Source organism: Physeter macrocephalus, chromosome 5 (genome assembly GCF_002837175.3).
Source record: "Physeter macrocephalus isolate SW-GA chromosome 5, ASM283717v5, whole genome shotgun sequence".
Classification (NCBI taxonomy): domain Eukaryota; kingdom Metazoa; phylum Chordata; class Mammalia; order Artiodactyla; family Physeteridae; genus Physeter; species Physeter macrocephalus.
Genome location: NC_041218.1, coordinates 22843251 through 22855994, shown reverse-complemented (window position 1 = coordinate 22855994; position 12744 = coordinate 22843251). Strand labels below are relative to the sequence as shown.

Here is a 12744-nt window from a genome sequence, read left to right as displayed (position 1 = left end):
AACTAGTTGACATAATTTAAACTTCAGAAAGCTTACAAATACAAATTGTAGAAATAGCTTTTTTTTTCTTTTCTTTTGGCTGTGCAGCTTGTGGGATCTTTAGTTCCCTGACCAGGGATTGAACCCAGGGCCCCAGCATTGGAAGCACCGAGTCCTAACCACTGGACCACCAGGAAATTCCCTGAAATAGCTTCTCTCAGTAAAGCTCTTAATAGGATGAAAGATGCTCTTTGAGATAAATACAGGGATATTCTTTGTTAACTACCATAATGTCTGGAGTGGTATTTAAATTCCAGACTTTGCTATAACTCTTTGAAAGCCAGTTTTCTTTTCATGCTATAACTCTTTGAAAGCCAGTTTTCTTTTTAAGTGTATAATTATATATTGTGGAAAAATCACAGGTTTTATGTATGTGTATTTTTATTTATACATGACTCATTCACATTTGTGATTATATTTATGTAGTTCTCTAATATTTTCAGTTTAATTTCGTTGGCCTGTGTTTTTTTCTCCTCTAAGAAAATAGAAAATCTGTCCTTTTAGCTTTTGGATTATTAAACCCCTCCTCCTTCTTTTCTTGAAAACTCCAAGTTACCAGCCATTTTCTCAAGTTTATGGTGCTATTTTGCCTCCCTTGGGAAAAATCTTTTTACAGTTATCAAAATCTGAAAATAATCCTATGAAGTAGAAATGGAGACTAGCTCCTTAAAATCCTAAGTAGTTTGTGTGAATGTATAAAATAACCTAAGTAAATAAAAAGTACATCCACATTATAAATTTGCCCTGATTTCCTTTTAAAGAGAAAATGTTTGTTGCCAAATTTTGTTTGTGCTTTTAATCTGCTGGGTCACCTGTGGAAAACTGTCCTCTTCTCTCCTAGGCCACAGACCTCCACCAGCACGAAGCGGACATCGTTGTGTGGCAGATAATACCAATCTATATGTGTTTGGAGGTTATAACCCAGATTATGATGAATCAGGAGGGCCAGATAATGAAGACTATCCTCTCTTCAGGGAGCTCTGGAGGTATCATTTTGCTACAGGAGTATGGCACCAGATGGGCACAGATGGCTACATGCCCCGAGAATTGGCATCTATGTCACGTGAGTGCCAGCAGTTCTGAACTTTTGACTTTATGAAAATGTCTGAGAGGTCTGGCTCAGTGTCACATGTTTTCCTTGTTAATAACGTTTAATAATACTAAATCATAATAGTAATATGATTAAACCCTGTTAATGGATAGACTCTTACTGTGATAATACTGTATCAATACTATAGCGTGGTGATTCAGAATCAATTGTGAGCTGGATAGTCCTGAGTTTGAACTTAGCTGTATGTCATTTACTTGACAGATGATTTTTAGCTTCTAGTTCCTTACCTATAAAATGGAATTAATAATATCTCAGAGGGTTCAACATAAAGTATTATATATATGCTAGGCAAAATGTAGTAGAAGATCAACAAATGGGGTTTACAGCTCTTGAGCAAAGTACTTCACACGTGGTATCTGTTTAATCCTCACAACATCTCTATGATGCCAACACTGGAATTATTGCCATTGTACAGATGAGGAAACTGAGGCTTTAGAGAGGCCTGAAGGGCAGTGGCTGTGAGTGCAGGCTCTGGAGCCAGACTGCCTGGGATTGAACCCTAGCTTGGCAAGGTTCTTTTTAGGAAACCTTCAACAGATTATTTAAACCTCTCACCACTTCTATTTTATCATCTATAAAAATGGAAAAGATAATAATAGTTCCTACCTCATAGGGTTGTTGGGAAGATTAATTTAGAGAGATTAAATAACTTTCCTGAGGTCACATGAGACTTTAAACCCAGCTCTCACGGGCACCAGAGCTCATGCTGTTGACTCTTACACTACATCAATTGAATAACTGGTTAAAAAAAAAAGTCATTGAAATAATACAGTAGCAGTATTTTCAGAATATTTGCCATCAGAGAGAGAAAAAGTATATACAGGTGTGTGTGATGACAGGAACAGAAAGTTACCAGCAGGATATTGGTGTTCTTTTTATCTGGTGGAGGATTAAGATGACAGAAACTATAATTTAAAATGTAGAGATCATTCCCCTGGCAAAAAACGAATGATCCTTTTATCCCTTCATCCTGAGTCCCACTGGGTCTTTGCTAAGGCAGTGATGATCCTTCATTTTCTTTTGCTTTACTGTGTACTTGAACTGTGTTAAGCAGCAGTGGTGGATTGTAGTTCCTATCATTCTGTATTGTTATATACAGTGTTTCATGAATTTCACAATACATGTCACATATCAAACAGTGAGCTATGTGAAATAGTGTGAATTATATCTTTTTCTGTAAAACTTTGTAGTAGTTATATGTCAGTGGTTTGAGCTATCTTCTAAAAGCATTAAAGTGGACATTTTTGAGTTTCTCAGATTTTCTGGGTTAATGTGGGAACACATTGTAGGTAACCAGTACGAAAATGAAATTTGTGCTTCTCCTTTCCCAGTTGTGCTGCATGGAAACAACCTGTTGGTGTTTGGAGGAACAGGCATCCCATTTGGTGAGAGCAACGGCAATGACGTCCATGTCTGTAACGTGAAGTATAAGAGATGGGCTTTACTCAGCTGTCGGGGGAAGAAACCCAGTCGTATATATGGACAGGTACCAATCTATGGCCAGTCATTGTGGATGTATTTGTTCAGATTTTCTAGTTCCAGGAACAATGTCAGAATATTTATATTGCCACCAATTTTTTTTAATGGAGAATAAATTTATTGTGGTTACTATTTGATTTTTCAGTTCTGATGTGAAATTGTAGTTTGTAAATCTGGTTGCTTCCCTTCTTCTTTCCTTTTTTCCCCCTTACTCTTTGTTTCTGATTAAGATCAATGATCTAGACCTGTATGGAGGTTTCTATAAATGTCAGGACGTCACCCACCCCCAATGAGAGATTTGGCTATTTATGGCCCAGGTCCTATCGTCTTTAGAGTGTTATGATTGCTTTGAAGAGCTTTCTAACCTAAGTAATAGAGTAGATGATCCCTGTACTTGGTTAAGAGACTTTTATACAGATCTGAGCTAAAGCACAGATTATATAGAAATTAGTTTCCAGTTAGGTTCTAGTGCTTCAAACCTTAGGTTTGAAAAGTTATATCTAAAAAGGTAGGAAAACAACTCACCATACTTCAGGGACCCTTTGAGAGTAATGGGCTAAGCTTAAAACAACCAAAGCTGTGGCTTCTTTCTCAACGAGCGCTGGCTGGCACTGGTACTGATACATAGCTTCTGAACTATGTATGAGGCACATAATGGATGACCGTATCCCACCACAGGAGGCATTTAAACTCTAAGAAATTACCATAACAATAGCAAAACTTACATTGAGAAGAGTCTGGTGGAAAATGTCAAGTTTTGGGGACTGCCAACTCTAGACTTCTTACTTAAGGGATTCTGGTGCCTTATTTTCATATTTGCTCCTTCTCCTGAAGGGCATTTTTCTTCACACTGCTTAGAAAGTGAAGCAGCTTTCAGTGGAAATGCTCATGTCCATGATCTATAAATTCTTTGGTTGGCTAGGACCCCTAAGGATCATCTGATGCCCTTTGCCTATCTAGATAGATCTTTCTTTCCAGTTGAGCAAAGTTAACTTTTCTAAAAATAATTTCTGTTTCTCTAAAATCTTTAGTCCTTTTTAAGGGTCTGATTTTTAGAAAGTTAAAAAATACAAGAAAATTTCATAAAACCTGATTTGGGGGTATCTAATAAGGTTACATTCTTCAATCAAGTGTTAACGAGGAAGTCTCGTTCACCTTTCCTCATTATCCAGGCCATGGCTATCATCAATGGCTCCCTTTATGTCTTTGGAGGGACAACTGGCTATATTTACAGCACAGACCTGCACAAATTAGATCTCAATACCAGAGAGTGGACACAACTGAAACCAAACAACCTATCCTGTGATCTACCAGAAGAGAGGTGAGATTCTAGGATTAAAGCATATTTATTCTTTCTTGCTAAGATTTTACTTTTTTTCAGAATATTGGCAGTATGGTTTGAAGAAGACCCTTTGGCCTGGTTAAAATAGCTAACTGGTTGTTAGATCCCAGTTCAGCATTAAAGAGGGGTCTTCTGGTGAGGGAATGATATCTCCCTCTGAATTAAAGAATTTTTTTTCCTGTTATTTCCTCTTGTACTTCAGTTTTCCTGCATTAGGAAAATAGTGAAACCAATGGTAACAATTGTAACTAAATTTCATATTACAGGAAAAATAATTACATTCTAGTTACTTTTTGATTTCCCTTCTTAACTTGCATATTAGGATTCTTTGGCCCATTTGCTTACAACCGTATCCCCAGTAAGAACACAGTGCCTTGCCCATAGTGGTACTCAGTGAGTGTTGGTTGGATGGATGGAAGAAAGGAAGGGAAGGTCATTTATTTTAAGTGCTCTGTTAAACACTCAAACATCACATGATTCTCTTTAGTTGCCTTCTAGTAGCAGTCGTAGATCTTTCACTTTTTTGTTTCCTAATAGCAGTTGCCTCTTCTTAGAATTAAACTCACTGGAAAACTTAAAGAGGTTTTTTGGCCCTCTAGTTTAAAAGCAAAGACAGTAAATAATTTTTTATTCACTGTTTAGACTATTATGTCTTTGTTGCCTTTAAAAAAATGACATATGGGTGCCAAGGAAGACTTCTTTCTATTGTAGTATCTTAGTGGGCTGATTATTGCAGAACTACCATGAGAGGACTTGGGAGATGGCTTGGTATGGGGAGCAATTTTGATGTAATTTATTTTATCAGCACCAGGGCCTCCAGGGAAAGGAGGAAATAGATTGTTTTCAAAGCATTTTCACATGGTTGCCTTCTTTGAATCATTTTATGGACATATTATAACTTGTTTCAGCTCTTAGTTAGACTGCTTGGATAAAAGTTCTGGTGGGTGTTTCACATTATATTCACAGTTTTATGTAGCATAATTTTACTGATATTTTTGTATCTGTTAAATAAGTGTCTTAATTTGAAAGCCCATAGTCTAAGCTTTCTAATTAAATGTAGGCAGATCACTTTTTAAAACTGTAATAATTTCCCCCCTTATACAAAGTTATCACAAAAAGATTATAGAAAATCTAGAAAATTACCAATAAGCAAAATGAAGAAAATAAAAAGCAAAATCTAAACTCAGGGATAACCAGGGTTAACATTTTGCATGTATCCTTATAGTCATTTTCTGTGCATATTTGTATATCTATAAATTCTTAGTAGGATTATAGCCTATCTGCTCTTATATAACTGATTTTTTTTTTCAGTTAATGACATGAAAAGAAGTTCTCAGTATATTAACCATCCTCTGTTCCTACATTCTTATTGGTTGCATGCTAATCCATTTTTTATATATTGTATAATTTATTTAACCAATTCACTATTATTAAACACAGGTTATTTCCAATAATTTATTATTATAAATAATGATGCAATAAAAAGTCTTGCAGCCAAATCTTAGGTAGATCATTTTTCCCATAATTATAAATGTATTTTATTGTATATTTTCAGATACAGACATGAAATTGCACATGATGGGCAGAGGATTTACATCTTGGGAGGTGGTACTTCTTGGACAGCTTATTCCTTAAACAAGGTATATTAAAAAAGAGAGAGAGAAGAAAGAAGGCTAGGGAGAGGCATGTGTTATACTAAGCATAATAAGTACCAATTCTGTTACTGTAGATATTGTAATTTTCAAGCAGTTTCTTCATCAACACCTATTTTGTGTTAGATGCTCTTTATAATATAAGGTTGAACTCTGTGCCCCTGATATGCTTTCCAGTTGACAGTTGCATAATCACGCACTGAAAATACTTTATTAGAATTATTCCTTTATGCTAGATGAGAAAAGACATTAAAAGAAAGATATAGTAGCTTAAATGGAGCAACTAATTAGATTTGGAACCAGGATTCTCAGAATGTCACATCCCTCTCATTGTCAGTGCTGTGTATCTAAAAAGAACAGGCATGTTTAGGACTGCACATCACTAACTTTAGAAAGCTGAGTTCTGAAGGGCTTTTATTCATCCGTCTCTGTGGCATTTCTAAATCCATATGTCCCAGGGGAAATCTGTAGGCCTCAGAGCTCCTGATTTGGAACCTTAATGGTCTTTTTCAAGTTTTGTCAAAACTGCAGTTCCGTGTTTTCTTACCAACACTTGCTTTTTTCTGTTATAAAAATGATACATGTTCATTGTAGAAAATGTGCAAGTTGCAGAATTCCAACTTTTTTCTTCATTCTTTTCTATGATTTAAAAATAATAAAATTATGTATGTGCTTAATTTTCAATTGCTTCATTTAATGTTTTGCCTTATATTAGAATTAGGAAAGATCAGAGACTAGCAAAGGAAAAGAAGGCTTTTCGACCAAGAATATGTTTGTACAGGCTGTTATGAAAAATCCAGTTTTCAGGCTAGCTAAAATTTTTTGTGTATCCTCTTTTTTTTTCTCTCTCTCCAAGATTCATGCATATAACCTTGAAACGAATGCATGGGAGGAAATTGCAACAAAACCCCATGAAAAAATAGGTAAATTTAAAATATTGATTCATTTATCTTTAATAAATGTATTTTATAGTTTTACTTGTTCTGAAAGAGAAAAAGTAATTTTATTGCATTATATGAGAAGAAAAATATCTGTTGAATTGGTATTAAAAATTACTTGTGGGACTTCCCTGGCGATCCAGTGGTTAATAAGACTCCAAGCTTCCACGGCAGGGGACACGGATTCGATCCGTGGTCTGGGAACTAGGATCCCGCATGCCGTGCGGCGTGGCCAGAAAAAAAAGGAAAGAAATTACTTGTATTCCTTAGCCCAATTATTATTCTTCCTCAGCAACTGAGCAGAGACTTTTATTTTTTTTATTTCATTTTTTAAATATTTATTTATTTTTGGCTGCATTGGGTCTTTGTTGCTGGGCGCAGGCTTTCTCTGGTTGCAGTGAGTGGGGGCTACTCTTCGTTGCCGTGTGCGGGCTTCTCATTGCAGTGGCTTCTCTTGTTGCGGAGCACAGGCTCTAGGCACGTGGGCTCAGTAGTTGAGGCTCGCGGGTTCTAGAGCGCAGGCTCAGTAGCTGTGGCGCACAGGCTTAGTTGCTCCTTGGCATGTGGGATCTTCCCGGACCAGGGCTTGAACCCATGTCCCCTGCATTGGCAGACAGATTCTTAACCACTGCACCGCCAGTGAAGCCCATGAGCATAGACTTTTAATGGGGATTGGTGAATTCTGTGGAAGAGGGGAAATCTGGGTAGGATAAAAGTAGGCACTTAAATCAAGATCTACCTGTCTCTTTATGGGTAAAAAGACTTGGGAAAGCCACTAGTAACCCCTGCCCACTGCCACCTCACTTTGTTTTCCTGACACCTTAACATTATATCATTATGATGAAACTTATGATGGCTTTATTCTTGTGTGAAATAAGGCAGGATTGGAAGGACTAGTCAATGTTTGCTTTAATGCAACAAAGGGATTGTTTTAAGCAAGTTATTCATAGTATGTCTTTTGCTGTGTTGGATCACCATTATTCCCAGTCTTTCTGTGAATAATGGAATTTCTGTATTTATGTGTTTGGCAGGTTTTCCTGCAGCCCGAAGATGTCACAGTTGTGTTCAGATAAAAAATGGTAAGGATTTCAAATAACAGGCTGGTTCCATTTTTGTTATTGTACATACTGATATTATTTTATTTCTTAATGATAACTCTTTAAAAGAGGCATAACTTTGGGGAGAGTCTATTTCTTTTAGTTTATACTTAAAGGGAAATCCAAAAAGTTCTGCATCTCTCAGCAATTTTCATAAAGTAAACTAATGTGTTGTTTCGGTTCCCTCAGTTATCACACAACTCAAAAATAAGTGATAAGTAAGCTTTTACTCTACCACCTAATCGTTCAGCACCCCACCTCAACAGATGTCTCTGGTTTTGGTGGGTAACATTAATAATCCTGACATACAGTAGAGACCTTGGTAGACATTGTATTAAAATTGTAATAGCTCCTTCAGAGTGTTATTTCATAAAGTTTATTCTCTTCTCTATCTGATGCCAGATAGAACTCTTAGCTCATTCTTTGGCCATATTACAACATATTGTATGGCTTCAGAAAGCAGCTGCAGCTACTTTATCTGAGTGTGATAAATGACTCCTCTTTGGACAACCATCCTGTCTTTTAATTTACAGCTTATTTTATAATTGGATATACCCCTTAAATTTTTGGAGGGGAGGAAGGTGTGTGTAAATGAGTTTGATAGCCTGTATCCTTTCAGCAGCTTAGTTCAGATTTTACTAGGATTATGCTGCCATCTCTAGTACAGAGGCGCTTTTTATTATGCTTCTGCTCTTTGGACAAGATTTATAGATAGTGGCATTGTTCAGCTTTGCCTCTCTAAGAACGGAGCCATACTTTTTAAAAATCCTAGCCAGAAAAGTTTCCAGTGTATTTTATAGTTTAATTGTATTGACTTAAACTTGATCTAGATCTGAGTTAAGACATGTATTCATTTGGTTCTTTGAGTCCAGGCACCATACAAATGGAATTCAGCTGTAGTTGTGGGCATTTAGCTTGAAGGTTCACATAGCCTTTGTTACATGTTGTCTACTTAGTTATAACTAACTGATTTTATAAAAACAAAAAGAACAAGAACAATAATAAAAAAACCTTTGATTTTGGGAAGGTTTTGTTCCTGACGTAAATAACTGGTACAGATCAAATGGGACTTCAAACTGTCCTCTTTGGGCTGAAGAAACCTTGGAAAAACCTCTTTTGTGCCCCCAAACTGAACATTGCAGGTTAATTGTCTAAGTAGAGAATGTTTGTCTCTATGGGCAGAAAAATGTCTGTCCTTTTCGGGATGTTATTTAAAAGAAGAGTTTGCAACTTGGTGGCCTGCAGATGTGTTCTGTTTGGCTCATGCGTGTATTACAGTTTGTGAATTAGTGGCCAATACTTAAAAATCAAAATGTTTCACTTTTCAAAAAATCTGGATTTCCAACGTCTTTTAAAAAATTGGAAGATCTGGCAATTGCTGACCCTAAGTCCTGCATGGCATCGATGAGCTGGAGCTGCATCGCCATCTTCCTCATTAGAGCATGTGCACTCCTGTTTGTTCCCTGGACCTATTTGTTTATTTTCCCTGAACCTTCTTGCTCATTCACTTCCTATACCTGCCACCTGTAGATATTTGAATTTGAGAACCTAGACATGAAGCTTCCTCAGAGGCTTGCATCCTTAGCCCTAGCAAAGATCCCAACATAGTGTCCGAACTCTAGTGAGGGACAGGACAGCAGCATGAGCGACCCGCCAGCTGGAGTCCTCTATGGTATGGGGACTGAACTGGTCCCGTGTCATCTAGCCGTGAGAGCTACTACAGGACATGCTGTCACTGTGGCCCTTTTCCTTTGTGTGATTTTGGCTTTCTCTTTTCCTGATAGATGTGTTTATTTGCGGGGGCTATAATGGAGAAGTGATCCTGGGAGATATCTGGAAGCTGAATCTGCAGACTTTTCAATGGGTAAAGCTCCCAGCTACCATGCCAGAGCCAGTTTATTTTCACTGTGCAGCTGTTACACCAGTAAGCTTTCATTTTCGTGTCTTTTTTATGTAGTTGCAGATGATAAGGAGATATTTTTAGAGATATAGCAAGAAAAAAGGATTCTGATATTAGCAAAGCTTGGATTAAGAATGTGTTTTTAAAACCTTTCTTCAAAAGCTAGCTCTTCCTCTGACAAAAGGGAGAAAAACCATCATATACAAGCTTAAAATAGCAACATAAATGTGAAAGAAATGCTACATGTGGCATTCAGGCCCTGACAGTGATATCAAAGGTGTTTCCTGGGAGGGCAGAATAGTTTTACCCCCAAGATGCCATGTTATTGAAGATTCTGCTAGTTTCTTGAATGCATAGACCTTTATTTTCACCTTGTACCCTAGTACTGGGCACAGTGGATACCTAATATAGTCTTAGTTTACCGTTGTTGGAGTTGTTGTTGAAGTAAAACCAGCCTCTTGCTTTTCCCTTAGTAACTCGTTCAGTATCTAAGCCTTTCTTGATCTCTGCACTGTGTTGGGATCAGTGAGAAACTTTTCTGTTTCCTGTCGTCTAATTCAGCCTACTGTGAACTTTTTGGCTGAATCTTCAGCGTAAGTACCTGTTTCCCTCCCATGTGAATTTATCCTCTTTTGACTGCCATTTGTTCATAGGCTGGTTGCATGTACATTCATGGAGGAGTGGTGAACATCCACGAAAATAAACGGACTGGGTCGTTGTTTAAGATCTGGCTGGTGGTTCCTAGCCTGCTGGAACTGGCGTGGGAGAAGCTGCTTGCGGCCTTCCCCAACCTAGCAAACCTCTCCCGGACACAGCTTCTGCACCTTGGACTCACACAGGGACTCATCGAGCGCTTGAAATGAGGATTTCTGGACTGTTCATTGATACTGGAAATGTTAATTTAAAGAGACTCCTTTATTTATGGGCAGTGTAGAATGTGCTACAGAGAGGATTGGTTACCCTGATCAAGGCCTTATTCAGAAAATACATCAGATGCCTTTCTGTAAATTGTTTTAAGTTTATGGAATCTCACTTTCCCTCGTGCTTTTTTCTTTGCTTCTCTCCCTTCTGCCCCAATACACACACACACATACTCACATACTCCCTCTTCCTTGATGGAGTTGAGGGAAAGTCTGAAAGTACCTTAATAATGTTATGAATCAAGATAAGATAAAGAAAATTTTAAAGGAACTCTAAACATACGACCCTGTCAGGCAGTGCTCTATAAATTAAAGCAACATCATCAATAAAAACAAAAATAAAATTAAAAAAATTAAATCCAGCAACAACAACAAGAAGTTTTGGGGATAGAACAAGAAGGCTAACCTTGAGACTCTTGCAGATTATAGGGAAAGCTAGATGTTTAACTTCCTGTTTTCAAAGGTACGTCTAATTGAGTAGCTGGATCTAGTGGCAGCAGTGGTTGATGTCTTGCTGCCTAGGTACCCAAACCGATCCTTTGACTTTGGAGAAAAGTTAAGCAGCTCAGCAGCTCTTGATTAGCGATTTCTTTTCTCATCCTTGTGGTGCCAGCAGTGGTTAGAGTTGACTTGTCTAAAGACTTTATTGTGTGTTGTAGTTGTGCTGTTTGTTTTTGCTCTTAGAAATTATGGCACCAAGAACATTTCAAATCAAGAAATTTATGGTGGTCAGAGCTCTTCGTTCTGGGCAGTTTTGAAATTCTCCTATGCTTATTAATGGTTTCAAGTATCTTTCTGACTTCATTGTGGGGAATTGCAGACCCTAAGTGTGTGGCATAAGTGCTGTGGGACATAAATGTAAGTTCGTGAGAGGCCGTAGTAGAGCAGGGCAGGGAGGGCTTCTGCTCTGGGCTGTGAGCTTTGATTGTCATATTGGCCATTTCCTTTCAGAACTGTTTCTTTTTTTTTTTTTTCTTTATTGGAGTATAATTGCTTTACAGTGGTGTGTTAGTTTCTGCTTTATAACAAAGTGAATCAGTTATACATACACATATGTTCGTGTATCTCTTCCAGAACTGTTTCTTTTCTCACTCTGGGCCATGCACCTGCCATATTCTCAGGCAATGGGTTTTATCTCTAGAAAGCCAGTTGGCCCTTGATTTTTCTCTTAGCTTTTTGCCTCGTTTTCTATCTGCTTTGACGTGCATGGTGCTGTGAGTAATTGCCTAGTAACTGGATAAAAGGTCTTGGGGAAAAGCCACAGGTCATTCTTCCTGAAGAACTAAGTATCATTTTTAAAACTAGCATGAGGAAGGAATGAAACTGAGGATCATTCACTTTTTGGTGTGAAATTTTAGTTCTGGTTTGTTTTGTGTTGTATTTTAATTCTAAAAAAGAAATGACCTAAATTTTTACTTGCTTTGCCATCAGGCTGCTAGAGTGGTCACTGAGACATGAGCAGTTGGAAGTCCTTCGGTGTATGAAAGGTGCTAAAGGTGTGCAAGAGGGCACAGTGCTGATCATTCCGTTGGTTATGTCGTAACAGGAGACTCAGATGGGAGACTAGGGACATGTTTTTGCTTTAAGTGCCTCTTTTTCGCTTAGCTTTTAAAATTATTCTTCTTCCTTCGTCCCAAAAGGGAATCTCTTAGGCTCATGTGTGGATTTAAAATCACGTTTGAGTTATGGCTAAAACGTTACCATCTAGTGTTCAGTTCTGGGGAAGAGAAAACTGTGGCCTCTAGACTTGGACTCCTAACCTCCAGGCCTTATTATAACCTCCCATCCATGTGGGGTTGAGTTCATAGAGCCTGTGTTTCTGCAAAGGTCTTGTAACAACCTTTCATCTGTGAGTTTGGGTCCTTTTTGGGGAGTGAGGGGGTAGGGGGGAGGCAGGGAAAGGAGCAACTCCTCCAGAGGCCCCATCCCCCTCTTGCCATGACCAGTCTGGCCTTTAACTTCTTACCACCCACTGCTAGGCTTGTTCCAATGAGGAGCTCTCTCCAGAGCAGGTCAGTCTGAGCAGCTCCATTAGTTCAAAACAAAGCTTTGCTGCATAACTCCAATCTAGTCTTTGGATGTTTGGGCGGAAACTATCCATAATTAAACAAGTCACACTACCCAGGGTGGCAAAAGGATCTTTGTCCTGGATTTTTTTTTTTTTTAACATCTTTATTGGAGTATAATTGCTTTACAATGGTGTGTTAGTTTCTGCTTTATAACAAAGTGAATCAGCTATACATATACATATGTTCCCATATCTCTT

The 12744-nt window shown here is 38.0% G+C and overlaps 1 protein-coding gene across 6 annotated transcripts in view; it reads left to right on the top strand.

Annotated features, from left to right (window-relative positions):
- Positions 1 to 12744, top strand: part of KLHDC10 (kelch domain containing 10) — a 60932-nt gene that overhangs the window by 43295 nt on the left and 4893 nt on the right. For 4 of the 6 annotated variants that reach the window (XM_024128267.1, XM_028489758.2, XM_028489757.2 and 1 more), the window contains 8 exons: positions 881 to 1102; positions 2482 to 2636; positions 3802 to 3950; positions 5527 to 5611; positions 6480 to 6546; positions 7593 to 7640; positions 9443 to 9582; positions 10212 to 10585. In XM_024128267.1, the coding sequence (XP_023984035.1) occupies positions 881 to 1102; positions 2482 to 2636; positions 3802 to 3950; positions 5527 to 5611; positions 6480 to 6546; positions 7593 to 7640; positions 9443 to 9582; positions 10212 to 10421 (1076 nt within the window). In that variant the 3' untranslated portion in view covers positions 10422 to 10585. Of the gene's footprint in view, positions 1 to 880; positions 1103 to 2481; positions 2637 to 3801; positions 3951 to 5526; positions 5612 to 6479; positions 6547 to 7592; positions 7641 to 9442; positions 9583 to 10211; positions 10586 to 12744 lie in introns of those variants that run through there. The other 2 variants (XM_055084839.1, XM_055084838.1) reach the window with 2 other exon arrangements.